Genomic DNA, 24,902 nt, shown 5'->3' with positions numbered 1-24,902 from the left:
GGGGAGCCTTTCCCTATTTTCCTGGAATCTTCAAATTAAAGATATCTATATATCTAGGATAGATTAGTGGCAATGCCTGGCTGGCTTAGAAATGTTCTGCAGATTCCTTCCTATCTTTCTGTAGACTGTGACAAAACCTTAAAATAAGGTTTAAAAACACCCATCCTTACAGAAAGCATGCTGTTTTGTATAATGTACCCTAAAATTCTAGTAGAAATACTTCACTTTCCATAATATTTAACCATTGAGATACAATCTTTTAGTTTAATAAACAAGTATTAAAAACAACTCTAGTGTTTTAAAACATATTATTCTACTCTAAATAAATTTATACTATGGTACTTGAAAATCTATCGAAGTGTACATCTTAACCATCCTCAATTATTTTTACATTAACCGCTTTCATTTCCCCTCTAAAGTTCTTAACCACATGGAATCAACAAATTCCACTAAACATTTACCTTAAGGATAAAATGGTAGGAGATACAGTGAAATGATGTGTGATGGCCACTGTCATTCTAATAAGGGAAAGTTGCACAAAAAAATGTAACAAATTCTGTATATAAACAGTCTAAACGTAGATTTTTACCAATAAAGATATAAAATTAGATGCTAATGTCAGTGTTTTCAGAAAAAGATAAAGTAATAACTGTATAAGCATTATAGTACTACAAATGATTTACAGAAACTAAGAAACTTAATTAAACATAAACCCCCTCTAAAATGCAAACCATACATTATCTCAGCATGATTTATAGAAGGACTGTTTCCAATGAAAATCCAAACTCACTTTTAGGTAACACCCAGAAAACTGAAAATGCTGTTCCTATTTTAATTTAACATGTATTTCTCAAATAAGATTCACCATGAACATTAGTTTAGACTATATTTTTATATCCTCTTTAGATAGCCAAGTGAAAAATCCAACAATACACAAATTTGTACTTTCATCAGAACATAAAACAACAACAGGTAGTGAGGCTAGAAAACAGAACACAAGTTCAATCAAATCAATACAATACAAGTACAGAGGCATCCATGTTAACCTACAAGGAAAAAATCTGGGCCACAAAACAGGTTTTCTATTTTGAATCTCACTAACTGCTAGACAGTCTGTGTATTTTGACCTTAAAGTGGTCAAAATATTTAATGAGTGAACCTCATGTTCTACTACCTACAAAGGTGAAAGCAACAGAAAAATTGTCATTTTATGTTGCTGAGTTTTTAACTAAGTCTTTATATTACTTATTTTGTTTAGTAGCACATGATAGAATTATACACAAATTACTTTTTAAAAATTAAATGTGGTTATTTCTATATACCTTAGGCCCTCAGCATAATTTCTGCCTCTGAAGTGCTAATACAGTATTTAAAACTATACAAACATCCAGTAAACAGCATTTTATTTTATGACATTCTGTGTTAATACAATAAATATACAAAACTTCCAAACCACTGAAAACATGCAACATTAGAGGGACAGATGGAGGGCATTTATACAGAACCATGACAGTCACCGTAATGGCAGCGCAATATTACTCGTTGACAAAATATACAAACATCCCTAGATAAATAATCCAAGTCCCGAATTAAAAACCACTGAGCAATGATTTTCCAGTGTTCAAACTTTAGTTTGAAATAAAATAGCCAAAACTTAATATTACCAACTGAAAAGTGACATGGATCCTTACAATGTGAAGACCATTTCATGATTGCGATACTGGGTAATGCTAATATTAAATATAAAACACTAACAAGTGCCAATCTTCTACTGAGTGCAAATGTGACTATTTACTAATAATTATCGTTAAGAGAATAGAGATTATAAGAATTAAAAACCCCTCTACCTTATTAAACTGTTAAGCAGCGCCATCATTTTAATGCACGTTTATGTTTTTAAAAAAACATTTTTCTCTTATCAGTTTGTATTAACCCAAATAACTGGAATTTAAAACAACATTTCCCCCATCGAAACAAAAAAAGGTTCAGTTGGTTGTAATTATTCTTTGCTATTTAGCAATAGAGGATTTCTACAGAATAGGGAGAAGCATTCCTAATTCTTGAAGGAAAGTATCTCAGTATTTTTCAAAAGTCTGTATGATAAAGTTTTCATTTTGCAGTTTAAAGAAAAACAAAAGGAACTTGAGAGGTGAGTTAATGACAGACATACCTACTTTTGCTGTATTTTGTGGTTAATGTTTTGAATGTTTGTAAAATCCACACTCAACAAAGCATACTGATGAGACAGATTTTCAGTAAGATTATAGACTCTAAAGATCTTGAACTGGCTTATTTGATTGAGAAAGTAAGTAGAGATTATCACTGATCAGAAATATTCATAAAAACAGCTTTAAATTCATACTCTGAATCCTACTTTCATCAGAATAAAAGAAATATCTTCCAAGTATATTACTTCAACAAAGTCCCAAATAAATCAAATGTAAACACCATCTGGATGGATCTGTGTTATATCTAGTATCACACAAAGCTTCTTTCATAAATAGTGAGAACTCACCATCCCACCCCCAGCAGCATGAAACTCATTTTAACTCCAGATTTGGGGGGAAGAATAAAAGTGATTTAACCATTTACACCCAGCCAATTTTTTAGTCTCAAATAATATAATCTAATAGAGTACCCTTACTTTTCAAAATCAAGTTGAATACTTATTATTCTGCAATCTTTTAGGTTAGCTAATGACTTCCAAAACAACAGTATCGTGACTTTACAAATGTCTTTAAGTCATTTAATCAGTTATTAAAAATGACTCAAAGTTTCAAACCAAGTATACTATAAGAATGAAGTTCTGTGCTGCATAGTAATAATTTTAACATGATTCTATCCATAATTAATTCATTCAACTGTATCTGTATTTTCTTGCTTGATGCAAGTTAAATGTTTTATTTTTTCTGTTGCTACAAATTTTAATGTATTCAGTCTGTCTCAAAAATTCAAAGACTGAGGTGCGTTAGGGATTCAAGTATATGTGAAGTGCCAGGGTCTTTATACTTTTAATGCCAACTAGACATGAGAAAAGAAAAACTTCTCAAATACTGTTATGTTCTTTTTGGACATGGAGTTAGCCTAGATTTTAATACCTCTGTTAAAAATGACACACACATACCCCAGAAAAGAGCTGCCAGACACAATCTCCGTTCAATTAAAAAGAGTAGCCACAAGAATATACCAAAGTTTCCATACAGTAATATTTTACTATGATATGAATACTGAAAATTAAAAACAAAAAGGTATTATCATCACTACATTCTATTCCATCACGTATCTACCTTTTCTTTCGGATAATGCACTGCATATTATATTACATCCTCGTATTGCACCCCAGTGAATTTTTATGTAGAAGAAAGTATTACAGAAAATCATTTCTATGATTCTATAAACAACTCCCCAAACCTGCAACCATAAGCAGTGCATAACCCAAAATACTAATTCTTTTAAGAAACATGGTGACCATGCAAGAGCAGAGCTTGGTTATCAAAATATCAACTACTCTAAGAAAATAAAAAGATAAAATTTACATTATCTACCATGAAGTGTACACAGGCTCTTCACTGGTGACTGAAACTGCTAAAAAGCAAGCCAATTTAAAAATCCCTAAGTCTCTGATGTCCTATTTCTTTCAATATAAATAAGGAAAAGGAATGAAGCATTGCTTTACTGCTCCAATGTGTAATCCTTACGTTTGACTCCTGAAAGAATGACTGCAGCAAGTACTAAGTGCATTTTTAATCATAAGTGCCATGTTAATTTCAGCGTGGCACCACTGAAATAATTCGCTGAACGTTCATCCCCCAAAAAATATGGAGAATATTTATTTCACATGTAATTTTTTTTTTTTTTGCAAGGGGCACTGAAATATTAAGAAACTATCAGGTAAATAATAAGACAAGGAAGTTTTTCTGGTTTTAGCCCATGCACAAGTGATTAGGAAATATACGTGCTGTGTGTACTGTGTTTTGAACAAAAAAAATATTTATAGAATACAGTAACTGGAGAAAAAAGTACAGTCAGAAGGTAACAATGTATTGTTTGAAGACTCTAAATTTGGTTACCCTTGAAAGCATTCTGAGCTGCACTAGTTGCTGCGGTTGAAGCTGCATTTGCAGCTGCAGTCTGGACAGTTTTGTTGGACATCACACCTGTTGCAAACTCTTGTTGGGCCTTCTCAAAACTAGCACCTGTTGTGCGATACAGTCCATGTACCTACGGAGGCACAGAAAAGTGGGAGAAGATGAGTGGTAATCTATGCGTTCATTATCAATAGCTCTTCAATTAATCCCAACATGACTCAGAGATAAAAAGACTAGATTCTAGGCAGGATTCCTAAGGTCAAGAACATCAGCCGCCACAGTGGCACACAACCTTGTATGTAAATATTTTCTTAAAATAGATTTTTCCCTTTTATCTCCAATGCAGAAGAGATGATTATACCTATGCCAAACCAAAAATAATATAAAAAGCGACTTCTTAACCAAATGCAAAAAGCTATGTTTTCCACTGTACCTAATTAAGACATTACAGCCTTACAAAAGAATGGTTTAAACACAACAGGAGACATTCTGACTTAAATACATTAATTTACTACCCTAGACAATTCCAAAAAAATAATACCTTACCTATTTCTACGTTGGCTACATATACACCCCTGCCCCTATTGTATCAAATGGTATCGTTTTATCATTTAATGTAGCGAGCAATATGTGTGTCCTTAAAGATAATTCACTCTGAATACTATTTAAGTTTTTGTGTATGGTCAAGTCCTAAAGGATTTAAGAAGAAACACTTCTGAGCGCTATCTGTCCATACTGATTCATCACACAAATCTTAGATTTTTACGAGCAGGGTTCAAAAATACTCTTTCTGTTAGCATCTCTCTTGAAGATGCATAAACTATGAAGCACATCAATCCATAACATCAGCCACTCCATCTAATACAAATTTGAGAAAGGAAATAACAAGGCACACTAGGACAAATATTGATATTTATTACATACCTACAAACTTGGGGGTATGAAAGATGAGGAGGAAAGATGAGACAGAAAAGTGAACTTGTAATTACACTGCATTGTGATAGGTCTAAATTAGAAGCCTGACTAGAATGTCATCAAAGCAGGTTTGGAGGATGGGGGCAGTACACCCAAGTCAGCCCTTTTCCCAAACCTAAATACATAGGAACTGGTTAATTGTGGAGTTAAGTGTGGAGTGAGGAAAAGTAGGAGTCAAGTACTTTCAAGTCAAGTTTAGATACTGGGAAGTTGTTTCACAAAGACAGAATACAGAGGATACGTTGGTTTGGGGGGAGAGTAGACACTAAGTTCTAAACATTCATCCATTGCACAAATGTTTATTGAATACCTACTCTAAGCCTGCCCCAGCAGACAGGTGAAAATTTGGTTTGGAGGTAGAAAGGAATGGGCGAGAGACATGGACTTGGAAACCAATGGCACATAATGGTAGCTACAACTCTGACGTAATGAAATTGTCCACGGAGAGATAACACATAAAGTAGAAAGAGAAGAAAATCAAGTACTGAAGCCTGTTTAGACACCAATATTTAAGAGGTACCCATAACAACAAGAAATGATTAAGAGAGGAATGAGTAAAACCAGGGACCTTTTCACAGATGCCAAGGGAAGAAAGCAGTTAAGGAATGAAGAGCTGTCGGGGAAAATAAGGGGTCAAAGTCCCAAGTTCTTCTGATACACACTAGCGAAAGCAAATGCCATATTACTATGGATCAAAGTATTAAAGGGTCAGGGAGAGGGACTTCCCTGGTGGTCCAATGGTTAAGACTCCGCACTCCCAATTCAGGGGTCCAGGGTTCAATCCCTGGTCAGGGAATTAGATCCCGCATGCCACAACTAAAGATCCCACATGCTGCAACTAAAAGATCCTGCATGCTGCAACTAAAAGATCCCACATGCCACAACTAAAGATCTTGCGTGCTGCAACTAAGACCCAGTGCAACCAAATAAATTTTTTTTTTTTTTTTTAAAAAGGGTCAGGGAGAGGGACTTCCCTGGTGGCGCAGTGGTTAAGAATCTGCCTGCCAATGCAGGGGACATGGGTTCAAGCCCTGGTCCAGGAAGATTCCACATGCCATGGAGCAGCTAGGCCCATGCGCCGCAACTACTGCACCTGCTGCGCTCTAGAGCCTGCGAACCACAACTACTGAGCCCGTGTGCCACAACTACTAAAGCCCGTGCACCTAGAGCCTGTGCTCCACAACAAAGAGAAGACACCGCAATGAGATGCCCACGCACTGCAACGAATAGTCCCTGCTCACCACAACTAGAGAAAGCCCACACGCAGCAGTGAAGACCCAACACAGCCAAAAATAAAAAATAAATAAAGTGCAAATTAAAAAAAAAAGAGAAAAAAAGGGTCAGGGAGAAAAAGCATTGACAAGTACATATACTGGTGAACTTTAAAATTCTTTTAGTACCACAGCACTACCATAAGTATATTTTTATTCCCTTTCCAAACCAAGTTTTTAAAATTAAAGATACAGATAAATTACTACGCCTATGTTTAAGAAATTTATCTCACAATGAGTATATATGATTAGATCCTACAAATTAAGTGTATTATAGAAATCTAATAAACCTTCTTTACTTACCAGACCTAGTCACAGTGCAAAGTAATTACAGGTTAACTTGTCTGTCTCTCCCCCTTCCCCCTACCCCAATTTATGGGCATGCAATTAACAAACATCTGTTCTAATTTATTCCTTCTTTCAAATTTGTATTAAATTGAGTGGCTGATGTTATGTATTCATGAACTTCATGGTTTAATTACTTAAAATGTAATTCATAGCCCCACAGAGCAGAGAGGTAAAATAAAGGTAGGAATAATACATTTCTCAATAGTCTATATCTATATAAACCCAGAGAGCCACCTAGAGGGAAAAGACTGCATATGTATTCAGTGCACAATGCTCAAATACTGCATTAGATCCACGCTATCCACGTGAAAGGGGTGATTCTTCATTTCAGTGTCCCAGCAAGATGACAGGCTACTTACAAGGATCAACATCTCAAAAAGCTTACCATTTCCCTGTTATGGTTCAGTGATATCTACTGATATCTATTGATAACACACTCCTTAAGAAATCAGGGAGATAGTTTTAAGGTAAAACAGTGTCATTAAAAAGCAAAAACTAAACAACTTAAACACTTGCTATCTCTTCTACTTATGAGAATTGCACTAACCTACATATTTAGTCCTAGGAGTACCACAGAAAGGACACTAGATTTGGTACCTAGTGATTCCACTACTTTCTGCAGGGCTGGACACCACTCAAAACCTCGAGTTTACTTCTCATACAACAAGAATATTTCTTGTCCTGTTTGTCTCTCAGAGTTTTCCTGAGGATCAAATGAGAATTATGTAAATGTGTTAGACTAATAAAAATTAAAATTAACTTTAAAATATCTGCAAAAGTGTCACAGCCAAGACACAACTCCAGAAAAGAATCCTGCTTCCTTAACGTATCTTCAAAAATATCTTAGTGTACAAGGTGGTTGAATGACACACAAAATATTATGGAAATTAAAAACCATGGTACTCTATTTAAACAAAATAATCCAAATGTATCGTTTCCATTAATGCTTCCAGAACACCATATCGAGAAATCATGATTTTGGATGGCAGAGTAGGAAGACCCTGAGCTCACCTCCTCCCACAGGCACCCAAACTTACAGCTATTTACAGAGCAACTATTGATGAGAAATACCTGAAGACTAGCAGAAAAGATCTACTAAAACTAAAGTTATACAGAAGGAAGCACAATAAGACAGGTAGTAGGGGCAGAGATGCGGGACGGTCAAGGCCTAAACTCCTGGGGTGGGCGATCCACAAACGGAAGGATAATTAGAATCACAGAGATTCTCCCTGAGAAGTGAGGTGTTCAAGCCCCACATGGGCTCCTCCACTGGGAAGGTGAGCCCCCAGAACGTCTGGCTTTGAAGACCAGCAAGGCTTGCTTCCAGGAGCGCCAGAGGGCTGTAGGAAACAGAGACTTCGCTTTGAAAGGGCATGCACGAAATGCCGCCTGCCCTGAGACACAGGGCAGAAGCAGTCATTTGAAAGGAGCCTGGGTCAGACCCGCTTGAACAGCCTCCTGCAGACCCAGGAGGCAGCTGGAACTCACCATGGGGACACAGATGCTGGTGGCAGCCAATCTGGGGAGCTCAGGCCACCACAAGGGCACTGGTGATAGAAAGTGCCATTTGGGAATCCTCCTTCTTACCAGGGCCGGGCCTGGTCCCACCCACCAACCTGTCAGCACCAGAACTGGGACACCTCAGGCAAAGCTACTAACAGGTGGACACGGCCTGACCCACCAGCAGACCAGCAGCCTCAGGATCCCCAGAGTCCCCAGCTAACCCAAGACCCAGCCCCACAAACCACTGGCCAACATCAATCCCCAGATCTCCAGGGCCATGCAGCCAGAGACCCCAGAACCTGGGTCCACCCACCAGTGAGCCAGCACTAGCCCTAGGAGCCCCCTATGTCCCATCCCCATCCACAAACAGGCTGACCCTAGCTTCAGGATGCCCTGGTTCTGCAACCAGAGACTGCAGGACCTGCCTATATTCACCAGTGGGCCACACCGGCCCCATGACTCAGCCTCATGCACCAGTGGGCAGTCACCAGCCCTGGGACCCCTTGGGCCCCAATCACACCCAAAAGAAAGCCAACGCCAGCTTCAAGACACCACGGACATGGCAGACAGTTATGTCAGGAACTGGCCCCACCCACCAGCAGGCCAACATGGGATCTGGGACACCTAGCATAAAAACCAGCCAACTTAAGACCCAGCTCCACACAGCAGTGGGCCAGAACTAGCCCTGGGACCCCCTGGGGCTCTGTAACCAGCCACCTTGTGACACGGCCTGGCCCATCAGTGGCCGGCAGCCTCTGCACAAGGCAGGGCATAGCAACCAACCAGACCGGGGGCTAGCCATGCCTACCAGATTGCCCACAGTAGTCAGCATACCACAACGAAAGGGCCCATGCAACCTACCTATGGGGCAATCCCAGAGCATATAGCTCTGGTGACCAGAGGGAAGCGCACTACTGGGACACACAGGACATTTCCTACATAAGGCCACTTCTCCAAGATCAGGAAATATAACAAGCCTACCAAATACAGAAAAATGAAAACAGTGAATTAACCAAAATGAGGTGACAGAGGAATATGTTCCAAACAAAGGAACAAGATAAAACCCCAAAGGAAGAACTAAGTGAAGTGGAAGTAGGCAATGTACACAATAAAGAATTTAAGGTAATGATCATAAGGATGCTTAAAGAACTCAGGAGAAGAAATGGATGAACATAGTGAGAAGATTACCGAAGAGTTAGAAAATACAAAGAAGAATCAAACAGAGTTGAAGAATACAGTAACTGAAATTAAAACCACACTAGAAGGAATCAACAGTAGGCTAGATGATACAGAGGAACAAATCAGAGAACAGGAAGAGAGAGCAGTGGAATCACTCAAACTGAACAGAAAAAAGAATTTTTAAAAATAAGGACAGTTTAAGAGACCTCCAAAACAACATCAAGTGTACTAACATTCACTTTATAGAGGTCCCAGAAGAGAGAAAAAGGGACAGAGAACATATTTGAAGACATAATAGCTGAAAACTTCCCTAACCTGGGAAAGGAAATAGACATCCAGGTCAAGGAAGTACAGGAAGCTCCAAACAGGATCAACCCAAAGAGGACCACATTAAGACACACTGTAATTAAAATAGCAAAAGTTAAAGATAAAGAGAGAATATTAAAAGCAGCAAGGGAAAAGAAACAAGTTACATACCAGGAAACTCCCATAAGGCTATTACCTGACTTTTCAGGAGAAACTCTGCAGGCCAGAGGGAGTGGCACAATATATTTAAAGTGATGAATGGAAAAAAATCCTACAACCAAGAAGACTACTCAGCAAAGCTTTCCTTCCAGTTTGAAGGAAAGATCAAAAGTTTTACAGACATGCAAAAGCTAAGAGAGTTCAGCACCACAAAACCAGATTTATAAGAAATGTTAAAGAGACTTCTCAAAGCAGAAAAGGCTACTACTAGAAATATGAAAATTACAAAAGGAAAAATCTCATTGGCAAAGGCAAACAAACAGTAAAGGTAGTAAATTAACCACTTATAAAGCTAGTAGAAAGCTTAAAAGACAGAAGTAGAAAAATTTGGACTTCCCTGGTGGTGCAGTAGTTGGGACTCTGTGCTCCCAAGGCAGGGGGCCTGGGTTCAATCCCTAGTTGGGGAACTAGATCCCACATGCATGCCACAACTAAGGAGCCAGTGAGCCACAACTAAGGAGCTGGCAAGCTGCAACTGGGGAGCCTGCCTACTGAACTAAGGAGCCCACATGCCACAACTAAAAGGAGCCAGTGAGCCGCAACTAGGCAGCCCGCAAGCCACAACTAGGGAGCCTGCCTGCCGCAACTAAGACCTGGTGCAACCAAATAAATATTTTAAAACTAATAATAATAAAAGGTAGAAAAATTATCTATATCCACAATAAGTAGCTAAGGGATACTCAAAATAAGATGTAAAATATGATGTCAAAAACTGTAAATGTGGCAGGGTGGAGTAAAAATGCAGGGTTGTTAAAAATGTGTTCAAACTTAAGAGATCAGCAACTTAAAATAATCATACACACACACACACACACACACACACACACACACACACACACAGACTGCTATATATAAACCTTATGGTAACAACAAACCAGAAGTCTATAATTGATACACACACAAAAGAAAGGAATCCAAACATAACAGTAAAGATAGTCATCAAATCACAAGGGAGAGAGAAAAAGAAAGAAAAAAGAACTACAAAAAATAACCCAAAAAACAATTAACAAAATGCCAATAAATACATAACCTAACAGTCATTACTTTAAATGTAAATGGACTAAATGCTCCAATCAAAAGACACAGAGTGGCTAAATGAATACAAAAACATTCATATATATGTGCTCACTTTAGACCTGAAGTAACACACACGGACTGAAAGTGAGGGGATGGAAAAAGGTATTCCATGCAAACAGAAACAGAAAAGAAAGCTGGAGTAGCAATACCTATACCAGACGAATAGACGTTAAAACAAACAGTAACAAGAGACAAAGAAGGCCATTAAATAATGATCAAGGGATCAATCCAGAAAAAGGTATAAGGTTGTAAATATATACGCACCCAACATAGGAGCACCTAAATATACAGACTACATACAGTAAGTCCCCTACATACGAACCTTCAAGTTGTGAACTTTCAAAGATTCGTTCCATCAATGTCAGGCGTGAGTGAAACTGCAGCTTACCCTCCATCTCCTATTGCTGACGATCCTTTAGCTCTACCATCTCCCACCCCTTCTCCCTCCTCTAGTCAGTAACTCTTCTTGCCTGTTCACTTAATGCCAACCTCTGTATGCCAGCTATTGTACTGTACTGCTGTACTTTCCAAGGTACTGTACTGTAAGATTAAAAATGTTTTCTTGGGCTTTCCTGGTGGTGCAGTGGTTGAGAGTCCACCTGCCGATGCAGGGGACACAGGTTCGTGCCCCGGTCCGGAAAGATCCCACATGCCGTGGAGCAGCTAGGCCCGTGAGCCATGGCCGCTGAGCCTGCACGTTCGGAGTCTGTGCTCCACAATGGGAGAGGCCACAACAGTGAGAGGCCCGCGTACCGCAAAAAAAAAAAAAAAAAAAAAAGTTTTCTTTATTTTTTGCATTTGTTTTTTTATGTATTATTTGTGTGAAAAGTATTACAAACCTATTACAGTACAGTACTATATAGCTGATTGTGTCAGTTGGGTACCTAGGCTAACTTTGTTGCACTTACGAACAAACTGGACTTACAAACACGCTCTTGCAATGGAACTCGTTGGTATGTAGGGGAATTACTATACTAACACACATAAAAGGAGAAACTGAGAGAAACTCAATAATACTAGCAAACTTTAACACCCTACTTACATCAATGGACAGATCATTCAGACAGAAAATCAATAAGGTAACACTGGCCTTAAATGACACAATAGACCAAACGAAGTTAATAGATAAATAGAGAGCATTTCATCCAAAAGTAGCAGAATCATGTTCTTTCCAAGTGCACTAGGAACATTCTCCATGATAGATCACATGGCAGGCCACAAAACAAGTCACAGTAAACCTAAGAGAACTGGAATCATATCAAGCATCTTTTCTGACCACAATGCTGTAAGACTAGACATCAACTACAAGAAAAAAAATGTAAGAAACACAAACACATGGAGACTAAACAATATGCTTACTAAACAAACAATGGGCCACTGAAGAAATCAAAGAGGAAATTTAAAAAATACTTGGAGAAAAAGGAAAACAAAAACACAGTGATCCAAAATCCATGGGAAGCAGCAAAAGCAGTTTCTAAGAGTGAAGTTTATAGTGATACAAGTCAACCTCAGGAAATGAAAAATCTCAAATAAACAACCTAACCTTACAACTAAAGTAACTGGAAAAAGAACAAACAAGACCCAAAGTTAACAGAAATCATAAAGACCAGAGTAGATATAAATGAAATAGAGACTAAAAATTAGAAAAGTTCAATGAAACTAAGAGTTGGTTCTTTGAAAAGGTAAACAAAATTGATAAGCCATTAGCCAGACTCATCAAGAAAAAAAGAGAGAGCGTCCAAATCAGTAAAATCAGAAATGAAAAAGAACTGATAACTGACACTACAGATATATAATGGATCATAATAGATTGCTATGAACAATTATATGCCAATAAAATGGACAACCCAGAAGAAACAAATAAGTTCCTAGATATGTACAATCTCCAAAGACTAAATCAGGAAGAAATAGAAATTAGGAACAGACCAACTACCAAGAATTAAATTAAATCAGTAATTTAAAAAAATCTCACAGCAAACAAAAGTCCAGGACCAGATGGCTGCACAGGTGAATTCTACCAACATTTAAAGAAGAGTTAACACCAATCCCTCTCAGTTATTCCAAAAAACTGCAGAGAAAAAATGTTTCTGAACTCATTCTATGAGGCCAGCATCACCCTGATACCAAAACCAGACAAAGATATCACAAAAAAAGATATCACAGAATTCCTGTTGGGGTGATGAAAAATGGAAATAGTGGTAGTGGTTACACAACATTGTGAATGTAATTAACGCTACTAAATCGTACACTTAAAAATTATTAAAATAGCAAATTTTATGTTTTATGTAGAGCCACAATTTTTAAAAATTAATAATGTAATATACCAAAAAGCATTGAATTATACAATTTAAATGGGTAAACTGCATGACATGTGAGTTACATCTCAGTAATAAAGCCATTAAAATATGCATATAAAGATTATTTGGATGAAAATATCATATGTACAGCATCATAAACCAGCAGATCCACCAAATTTGAAAATGCCTAGGTAAAGATAATTCACAATAATTTAGTTATATTAACTGGGGTTTGGAATCTAATAAGTAACTAGCCTAGTACTTATAGAAAAGGATAACAAAATTAAGATTTGGGCAATCAAAAAAAAAGTGAACATACTAAGGATACCAACTGATGACAGATATAAACAACCTGCTCAGAGTGCCAATTTTTCTAGGGATTCAAAAGTATTACTGCACCTACTCTGTGTCCCCTGGATGAAAATAAGCAGCATGTGGACTAGCATTTTATTTTATTTTTATTTTTCTTGCAGTACGCGGGCCTCTCACTGTTGTGGCCTCTACCGTCGCGGAGCACAGGCTCCGGACACGCAGGCTCAGCGGCCATGGCTCACGGGCCCAGCCGCTCCGCGGCACGTGGGATCTTCCCGGACCAGGGCACAAACCCGTGTCCCCTGCATCGGCAGGCGGACTCTCAACCACTGCGCCACCAGGGAAGCCCTGGACTAGCATTTTAATAGGCAATGTGAATCATCTGACATTGATACCTAATCAGAAAAGACCTTAGTGTTGGATGATTCAGAGAGAGGAAGAGAGAGAAGCAGCATGCCTGTCTGTGATAGTACAGAAAGATATTACAGTAAAATTATCAGCATTCTATCCTAGATCCAAAATAAATCAGAAATAAAAGGGGAGGGGAGCGTAGTGAACAACTACAATGCTTTTAAAGAAAGTGAAATTCACTTTTAATCTAAGAGGACTATCACTTTATATACAGTAGGATAGCTTCACAAAGCATTTACTGTAAAACACCAGTTTAACTAATAAATGAGACTTTTCATTATTGTGGATCATATACCCCAATTCTATACTCTCACACAAGATAAAAGATTATTTGCAAAACAGATATTTTGGTATAGACAAAGATTTTTAAGTACGTTAAAAACTTGTTTTTTAAAGAAGTGAAATAACTTTTTTAAAAATTCTTCTGAAGTGCAAAAAAATCACTACTAACAATTATTTTATTAATGTGGACAAAGTCTATTAACAATTTTTTAAATTTCATAGAAAAATAACCATTCAAAACTAGGTCCCAAAGGAAATACAAATTACGTATTATCTATTTATCTCTAGCGTACTAAGTTATTCTAGCTCTTATATCAATTAAAGGATGGAGGAAACTTTGTATTCCCCTGATATATAATCTCCTATGACTCATTCATTTATTATTTGACCCATTTATAATACCTCTCCCTTAGCCCAAAACTATTATGTAATTCTTTCTAATAGCTTACTACAAAAAGATGGGCCTGTAAAAAAAAATATTGTTTGGGAATAATCTAAAAGAAAATTTTAAAAATCTATCTGTGAAAGGTAAGGATTAAACTATTCCCTTATCTATGAATAGGTACAAGAGACAGATATTCTTGCATTTCAATTATTTTAAATTTGGATTATAAGATGACACTATGGGGAAAACAAAGATACCATAGTGCCCATACTGGGCACTTTAGACACCAATGATTAGCTAACTCCAAATTATGCAGGACTTCAGAATGTCCACAAAATTCTCAAAATTGTATTCACTGCCATTGAAATAAATATATACCACAGAGCACCATTTAGCTGGTACTGGAGACGCAGAATAGCCTAATAAAAAGCAACTATTCTAGAGCCAAAACAGTGTGCACAGGTAACTTTTAGAGGGCATTAACTGCTTATGGAAAGCCTGACTCCTAGCGGTTATAAACTATGGCTACATAGCCCCAAAGGACTTTTTTCTTTTAAAATGTACAGTGTGGGGAATATAGTCAATAATAGAATACCATTATATGATGACAGATGGTAACTAGACTTGCTGTGATGATCATTTTGAAACATACAGAAATATCAGATCACTACGTTGTGTACCAGAAACTAACACAGTGTTGTAGGTCAATTATACTTCAAAAACAAACAAACTCATAGAAGAAGAGATCAGATTTGTAGTTATGAGAGGCGGCGGGTGGGAGAAGGGGAATTGGATAAAGATAGTTAAAAAGGTACAAACTTCCAGTTACAAGATAAATAAGTAATAGAGATGTAATGCACAACATGATAAATATAATTAGCAGTGCTGTATGTTATATATGAAAATTGTTAAGAGAGTAAATCCTAAGAGTTCTCATCACAAGGAAAAACACTTTTAAAATTTTTATTTTGTATCTATGAGATGATGAATGTTTGCTATACTTATTAAAAATCATTTCATGACGTAAGTCAAATCATTATGCTGTACACCTTAAACTTATATAGTGCTGTATGTCAATTATATCTCAATGAAGTTGGAAGAAAAAACAGCAAGTTTTGAGCAAGTATGGAAAAGAAAATAAAAAGAAAAATCAGGTGTTTTCATTGGATCTCAATTTCTATCAAATTAAAAGAAATCCTTGCCGTTACAAATATGAAAGCTGGCTCAAACTATATTTTAGCTTATATTATCTCCATTTATTGTACTTCATAAAATCATCTCATCTAAATTCCTTATTTCACAGACGAAGAATATGAGACTGGAACCAGGTCTTGAAAGAGCACTTGTAAGTCTTCAACTGGTAGAGAAGATAAAGCAACCAAGAGGTCAAGAAGCATACCATGAACAAAAACTGAGACAAAGCAATGTACGTGATGTATTTAAAAGAAACCAAGCAGTAACTTTGAATAGAGTATAAAGTCTGGATCCGGGAGTTGTGAAAGGTCACCACCAGCCCTACTACCACTACCACCACAATCCCATTCCCCAACCTGAGGTCCACTTCAAAAATCTTCAGAGTGCTGGGTTTATTTGGGATTTTTTTAGATTAAAATAGTAACTATACATAAAGTGAACTGAAGGAAGTGGGAATGGGGTATGAGCAACCTGTAAAAAAATCTCTGGGTTAGCTGAGGTTGGAAATGGAAAGGAAGAGAAAGATGGAACAGACACTAAGAAAGTGTCTAGGAAAGTGAGTATACACACTAAAAAACGTCCAAGGTAGATAGCTAGTGGGAAGCAGCCGCATGGCACAGGGATATTGGCTCGGTGTTTTGTGACAGCCTGGAGGGGTGGGATAGGGAGGGAGGGAGACGCAAGAGGGAAGACATATGGGAACATATGTATATATATAACTGATTCACTTTGTTATAAAGCAGAAACTAACACACCATTGTAAAGCAATTATACCCCAATAAAGATGTTAAAAAAAAAAAAGTAATGGAAGCACTGACAAAGTAATGACGTAAGTTTTAAATGGAATCACATGAAAAAGTACTTAAAACCACTCATGTATAATAGCTACTTAATAAATTTCCTTTTTAAAACACAGCTTCATTGAGATAAATGTTGTACACTATACAATTTACCCTTGTAAAGTATACAATTCAATGGTTTTTAGTATATTCATAGATCTTTTTCACCATCACCCCAAAAAAGAAATTCTATAACCATTTGTAGTCACCCTCTACCCCACCCCTGGTTATAGGCAACCACGAATCTACTTTCTGTCTCTATGGATTTACCTATTTTGGACATTTCATATAAGTGGAATCATACACTATGTGGTGTTAATAAACGTTTCTTGAATATGAATCAGAACTTCTGGAAGGAGTGCTGGTTCTGAGAAAAGAATGAGTGTATGCATTACTGTGAGATGATGATACCAATCAACTGGAGATAGAAACAGTCACCTGAAGATGCAACTAAATGTCTGTGTAAAGCATTGTCTTTCAACTCCAACATTCTAGTTCATGCAGGTAAGGAAGAAACTGAAACAATGAGGGAGGTTGAAATTCCCAAAGGAAAAACTACTGTAGAGCAAGCACAAAGAGCAGAGACCTGACTGCATTTAAGAAGACCTTTAGTTATGAGCTGAACAAAGAAATGAAGGAGAAAGACTAGCCTCAGAGGCAGAAGAATCAGAACATAACCATAAAGGCTGAGGAAGAGGGGCCACCTGTAGAATAGAAGGCTTCAGCGTCCAAGGAGGAGGAAAACGGAAAAAAAGGCTGGTATAGGATCCAGTAACTTTAGAAAGCGGAGTTTCAATAGTTATGTATGTGTATTTCTAAAAAGAAGTAAAAGCTTTTAAGAGGGAAAATGAGTAGCAAAATATGGACAGAAAGAACATAGCCTAGGTTTCACAGAGTTTTGAGAAGGATTAAAGACAAATGTACAAGCAAAATATTTCAAGAATGCAGTTTTCTTAAATATAAGGTACAGTTATTTCTGTGCAATCCTTGTACATATTCCCAAGTTGCCACAGAGTAAAAAAAAAAACAAAGAAAAAATGTTTTAAGGACTTATTTTCCTTAATGTGAGACCCACCAAAAAGTATTATTTTAAAACATAGGTGTAATTCACAGGGTCTCTATATTATGTTGGAACATGTGTAGAATATCAAAAATACATACCCAAGGCACGATATAACTTTATACATAAAAAAACCTGACCTTTCTCCTACCCTATGGAATGATTTTCTTTAAGGCAGTGAAAACAGCCATGGGAATTTGACAGGAGGAGGCGCAGTCATCCCTCAGTATCTGTGGGTACTGGTTCCATGATACCCTCATCCCCACGCCCATGGGTACCACAATCTGAGGGTGTTCAAGTCCCTTATACAAAGTGGCGTAGTATTTGCAAGTAACCTACGCACATCCTCCCCACATCTGTCCGATATGTATACTTGAAATCATCTATAGATTACTTATAAAACCTAATATAATGTAAATGTTATATAAATGGTTGTAAAAACAATGTAAATACTGTGTAAATAGTTGCCATTGTGTGGCAAATTCAAGTTTTGCTTTTTGGAACTTCCTGGAATTTTTTTTTCCCTAATGTTTTCAATCCACAGTTGCTCAAATTAGAGGATGTGGAACATGTGGATATAGATTGCCAACTGTATAGCTAAGATAATTGGGCAGTTACTAAAAATAAAATTCAGTCCATAATCCAGCCTGAATCTGTTACCAGCTCACTTTATATACTCTTAGATAAAATACAAATAAAATGCACATATCACACAAGAGTTTTACTTCTATTTATTAAGCGGTCTACTATGTTTCATATTCAAAAAAAGAAATCAGAATATATAAAAAGATACAAATTTTAAAAATGAGATTGACTCTTCAATTGATAAAAGAAGCCCTCGGTTAACAGAATTTAAAAATATTCTCTATCTACAGGAAACATTAAATGTGATGCAATTTTCTAAAATTTATCTATGCATAACTTTTAATTGTAAAAAGTAATCCTCAGAGAGCAAACTTGCATAAGAACAACAACCAAATGGCTTGAGGTTACACTAAATAAAGAGCAAAATGGGAAAATGAGAACTGAATCTCAGGTTCACTAAAAAAATTTACAGACATAAAATTTCACTTACCTTTTTAAACATAACTAGTGAGATGACTGCTGATGCTGTGAAAAGTGCTGCTATGATTATCATCATGATTCCAACAGGAATACTTTTGTTGAGACCAGTAAGGGATGAAATCCAACCACTATGAAATTAAAAGAAGAAAACTAAAATTAGGCAAATAAGTTAATGGACAATTTTTAAAAACAGCATAATAACTAACACATTTTCAGCACTTACAATCCAGGCAACATCCAAGTTCTTTACATGTATTAACTCATTTAATTCTCACAACAACCCACTACGATATATGCTATTTTTAATCCCTATTTTACAGATAAGAAACTGAGTCACCAAGATTATTCAGCAACTTGCCCAAGGTCACACAGCTAATAAAAACAGCACAGTCTGAATTCAAACCTAAACACCAAAATCCAGAGCCTTAAATGTATACCATGAGATTTTACATTTTTTAAGCCTATGATTTCATTATTATTTTTTAAAGTTCATTTTAATTATGTAAAAAAATCTTTGAGAACCACATATTCAACAAAGGGCTAGTATCCAAAATATATAAAGAAACTTCAAAGCTCAACAGTAAAAATAAATTCTTAAAATTAAAAAGTTTCAATTAGAAAATGGGCAAAGGACTTCACTGGTGGTCAGTGGTTAAGAATCCACCTGCCAATGCAAGGGACACAGGTTCGATCCCTGGTCCGGGAAGAGTCCACATGCCACAGGGCAACTAAGCCCTGAACCACAATGACTGAACCTACATGCCACAACTACTGAAGCCCATGCACTCTAGAGCCCGCACACCACAACTACTGAAGCCCATGCACTCTGGGGCCCACATGTCGCAACTACTGAGCCTGAGTGCTGCAACTACTGAAGCCCGCGCACCTAGAGCCCGTGCTCCACAACAAGAGAAGGCACCACCACAATGAGAAGCCCGCGCACTGCAACGAAGAGTAGCCCCCACTCGCTGCAACAGAGAAAAGCCCACACGCAGCAATGAAGACCAGCGCAACCAAAAAAAAAAAAGAAAATGGGCAAAGACATGAAGAGACATTTCACCAAGAGGATATATAGATGACAAATAAGCACATGAAAAGATAAAACATCATGAGTCATTAAGGAAATAAATATTAAAACCACAGTGAGATATCATTACACACCTATCAGAACAGCTTAAAAAAAAAAAAGTAGTGACAACACCAGAGGCTGGTGAGGATGTGGAGGCTGAATCACCCATATGTTGTAGTTGGGACTGTAAAATGTTACAGCCATTCTGGAAAATACTGTCAGTTTTTTAAAAACACTGAACAAGGAATTCCCTAGCAGGTCCAGTGGTTAGGACTCCCTTGGCTCTCATTGCCAAGGGCCCGGGTTCAATCCCTGGTCAAGGAACTAAGATCCCACAAGTTGTGGCATGCAGCCAAAAATAAATAAGTAAATCATCTAAAAATAAACAAATAGAAATTTTACAACACTAAACATGCAACTTCCATATGAACCAACAATTACACTCTTCTCTTGGGTATTTATCACAGAGAAATGAAAACTTATGTTCACATAAAAACTTGTTCACGAATGTTTTTAGCAGAATAGCCCCAAACCAGGAACAATCCAAGGTCCCTTGGACTGGTGAATGGTTAAACAAACTGTGGTCCATCCACACCATGGATGCTGCTCAGGAATAAAAAGGGATGAACAACTGAGACACAACAACCTGGATAAATCTCCAGAGCATTATGCTTAGTGAAAAAAGCTAAAGGGTACAAACTGCATGATTCCATTTATATAACATTCTCGAAATGACAAGCAGATTAGTGATTGCTGGGGTTAAGGAGGGAAATGAGTGTGGCTGTAACGGGCAGCATAAAGGATCCTTTGGTGATGGGAATGTCCTGTGTCTTCACTGAATCAATGTCAAGATCCTGATTTTGGTATTATTCCATAGCTTTACAATATGTTACCACTGGGGAAAACTGGATAAAGGATGCTTGGGATCTCTCTGCATTATTTCTTATAACTGTCTGTGACTCTACAGTTATCTCAAAATAAAGAGTCTAATTTTTTAAAGTCTGCTAAAGTACCTGAGGTCTATCTTACAACAGGTCACCTTGTGTGCACCCTCACTAGCAGATTCCTGTGCTATTTAGTCACCTCACAGGCTGCTGTGCTCAGTTTTAACACTTTTTTCTAAGTCTGTTCTAAAAAGCAAAAGAAGGGCTTCCCTGGTGGCGCAGTGGTTCAGAATCCACCTGCCAATGCAGGGGACACGGGTTTGAGCCCTGGTCTGGGAAGATCCCACATGCCGCGGAGCAACTAAGCCTGTGCGCCACAAATACTGAGCCTGCGCTCTAGAGCCTGCAAGCCACAACTACTGAGCCCACGGGCTACAACTACTGAAGCCCACGTGCCTAGAGCCCGTGCTCCAGAACAAGAGAAGCCACCGCAATGAGAAGCCCATGCACCGGAATGAAGAGCAGACCTCGCTCACCGCAACTAGAGAAAGCCTGTGCACAGCAATGAAGACCCAATGCAGCCAAAAATAAATAAATTTATTTAAAAAAAAAAAAAAAGCAAAAGAAATTATTTAGGTTTCATTAGAATACAAAAATGCTGTTAACATAAGCAGTGTATTTTTTAAATTAAACATTTAAAACATTTCCTTTCTCTCAAATGCTAAACACTTTTTAAAATCATAATGAATGCTACTCTTTCCTAGAACTGATTTAAAATACCCAAATAAATTCTCTGCATGTATATATGCCCGTTAGATCTGCAAAGCTATCAACAGTTGTCTGACTTTCAGTGACTACTCTAATTCAGTAGTGGCATACTAAATGTAAGTCTTCAAATACACTCTAGTTACATGATCGTTTCAGTTTATGTACGTAGCGCAGCGAAGTTGCCTCGCACATGCTTTTAGCTTATAAAAATTCAACTGTACGCAATGGTTGTAAGAGAAAGAAGATAGGGAGGGATGATTTTATACATAGGTACTCTTCTATGCACCACTTCACTCAAGGAAATGTTTGCTCCAGAGTGTCTGAAGAGAGATATAAATCTATGACCTTCTAACCTATGTCCAAATAGTCTCAGTTTCTGACGGTCCCCCACTGAGTGAGCATTTTGCCAGACTAAGAACGATTCTATTTGTTTAAAGATATATCCATATATGTGCATGCAGTGACTCCACTTTTCAAAGACGTGTGTGTATGTGGGCACACATGCATTTGTGTGTGTATGAAAATATATGTTTGCATACCTAAAATAGCGCTTTACACATAACAGGTAGGCTTCTCTTAAATTCCTTCAAAGGTTATTCCTTAGGAAACTTTTAAATTGCATTTTTTATTATTTGTATACTTTTGCTAATCTGGTTTTTCTACGTCAAATATTTTTAGGAATCCAAAAATTATATTAAGATACTAGATGAACAGATTATAACTAGAGTAATTAAAGTAAATGACTTACCAGTTACCCCAATTATGAAATCCTGCAGCCTGGAGTACATGTACAGCAAACTGACAAATATAGACGAAAAAGAATACAAAGAATCTGAATGAACTGTCACTCCTGTTTTTAAAAAGAAAGAGAGTAGGGAGAAAAAGAAAGGGGAAAATGTCATTGTTCTCAATGCCTTTACATTCACTTGTAGACTGACATTCAAACATTAAAAAATATTTTTAAAAACCAGTGGCAACTACCTGAGACTTGAAATTAAAATAATAACAATGTATGTGAACCGTTTATCCAAATACTAGATGATGTTATTATTATTCCAGCCTCACTTTGTCCTTTCAATTTCCAACTGCACCACAAAACATCTTGGCAAAAGAAAAATTATTTCGTTTTCATTTTTTATCAAATAGCTTCACTGAATTATAATTAACATACAATAAACTGCAAGTATTTAAAATATACAATTCGGTAAGGTTTGACATAAGTATATGACTATGAACCTTCTCTAATCAAAATAGTGAACATATTCCAAATTTTTCCTTGTGTTCCTGGTTAATCCCTCCCTCCCCACCCACTGCTTTCAGTCACTATAGTTTCGTATTTCAGAGTTTTATTTAAATGGGATCATACAGTCTACACTTTCTTCTTGTCTGCCTTCTTTCATTCAGCACATTTTCAGATTCACTCATGTTGCTGCATGTAACAAAAGTCCATTCTTTTTCATTGCTGAGTAGTATTCCATTGTATAGTACCACCACAGTTTGTTTATTCATTCACCTGTTGATGATCAGTCAGATTGTTTCTAGTTTTTTACTTCTATAAATAAAGCTGCCATGGACATTCATGCATATGTCTACATATGAACATGTATTTCTTTTTCTCCTGGGTAACTACCTAGAAGTGGAATGGCTAGAACACACAGATATAAGTTTAACATTTTTTTTAATGAATTAATTTTATTTTTGGCTGTGTTGGGTCTTCATTGCTGCGTGCAGGCTTTCTCTAGTTGCGGCGAGTGGGGGCTACTCTTCGTTGCAGTGCACGGGCTTCTCATTGCAGTGGCTTCTCTCGTTGTGGAGCGTGGACTCTAGGCGCATGGGCTTCAGTAGTTGTGGCACGCAGGCTCTAGAGCGCAGGGTCAGTAGTTGTGGTGCGTGGGGCTTAGTTGCTCCGCAGCATGTGGGATCTTCCCAGACCAGGGCTCAAACCCGTGTCCCCTTCATTGGCAGGCAGATTCTTAACCACTGCACCACCAGGGAAATCCCAAGAGTGTCTTTTAAAGAAGAAAAATTGGAGTTCATAAAAAGACAAAACTTATCAATTTGTTCTTTTATGGATCTTGATTTTATTGCTGTATCTAAGAAATCTGTGCCAAAGACAAGGACACAGTTTTTTTTCTTGTCTTTCTCCAGAAGTTTTATATTTTTTTGGTTTTACATTTAAGTCTATGTCCCTTTTTTAGTTAATTTTTAAAATATAGTATGAGGTATGGATTAAAGTTCTTTTTTGCATACAGATACACCATTATTCCAGCATAATTTCTTAAAAAGACTGTCCCTTCTATACTGCATTACCTTTGTACTTTCTAAAAAATCAGTAATCTATATATGGGTGCATTTATTTCTGGACACTCTATTCTGTCTCATTGTTCTATATGTCAACGTTTATGTCAATACGATTACCTGGGTTTTCTAATAAGTCTTCAAATTTGTAGTGTTAATCTTCCAACTTTTTGTCCTTTTTCGAAGTTGTTTTGGCTATTCTAGACTATTACATTTCTATACACATTTTAGAATCACCTTGTTCATTTCTATAAAACAACATGCAGGGATTTTTATTGGGATTGCATTGCATCTATAGATCCATTTTGAGAGAATTCACATCATCATAATGTTGAGTCTTCCAATCCATTAACAAGGTATATCTCTCCATTTATATTTTCTGCATAGATGATTATGTAATCTGTGAATAAAGACAGTTTTACTTTTTCCTTTCTAATTTGATGCCTCTTACTTGGTTTTCCAGCCTGTTTATACTGGCTAGAACTTCCATTTCAATTTGAATATAAGTGGTGAGAATGAACATCCTTATCTTGTCCTTGATCTTAAGCAGAAACCCCTTTCAGTCTTTCATTAAGTATGATGTTAGCTGTTACAGTTTTTCATAGATACCCTTCATCAAGTTGAGAAAGTTACCTTTTATTCCCAGTTTATTGAGTGTTTTTATCATGAAAGTGATTGTTGTTAGATTTTGTCAGATGCTTTTTCTGCATCAATTAAGATGATCATATGGTTTTTCTATTTTAGTTTGTAATATGGTGAATTACAATAACTAATTTTCTAATATTAAACCAACCTTGAATTCCAAGAATAAGCTGCACCCACTTGATCATGACACAGTATCTTTAAACATACTGTTGAATTTGATTTGTTTGGCAAGATTTTCAAATGTCCTAAGTTTACTCCATTCCTGTTCATCCCAGTGACTATTCCAACCCCAAAACACATTTTTGGAAGTCTTCATTAGAGAAGATTTGTCCCTTCCACTTCATTTATCTATCATTTGTTTATGTGAGCATGGCTCATAGATATTTTCTTTTTTCTTGTTGATTATTATCTTGCTTTATTATCTATG

General features: G+C 37.0%; 1 protein-coding gene across 2 annotated transcripts in view; it reads right to left on the bottom strand.

Moving 5' to 3' along the window:
* Positions 1–873: 873 nt before the first annotated feature.
* Positions 874–24,902, bottom strand: part of SCAMP1 (secretory carrier membrane protein 1) — a 100,076-nt gene continuing 76,047 nt past the window's right edge. Inside the window, exons 6-8 of one of the 2 annotated variants that reach the window (XM_067731067.1) lie at positions 22,281–22,382; positions 18,822–18,939; positions 874–4,221 (exon numbers count right to left, since the gene is read on the bottom strand). In XM_067731067.1, the coding sequence (XP_067587168.1) occupies positions 4,057–4,221; positions 18,822–18,939; positions 22,281–22,382 (385 nt within the window). In that variant the 3' untranslated portion in view covers positions 874–4,056. The remainder of the gene's footprint in view (positions 4,222–18,821; positions 18,940–22,280; positions 22,383–24,902) is intronic. The other variant, XM_067731065.1, reaches the window with a different exon arrangement.

This window comes from Pseudorca crassidens, chromosome 3 (assembly GCF_039906515.1).
Source record: "Pseudorca crassidens isolate mPseCra1 chromosome 3, mPseCra1.hap1, whole genome shotgun sequence".
Lineage (NCBI taxonomy): Eukaryota > Metazoa > Chordata > Mammalia > Artiodactyla > Delphinidae > Pseudorca > Pseudorca crassidens.
This window is presented reverse-complemented; position numbering and strand designations above follow the sequence as displayed.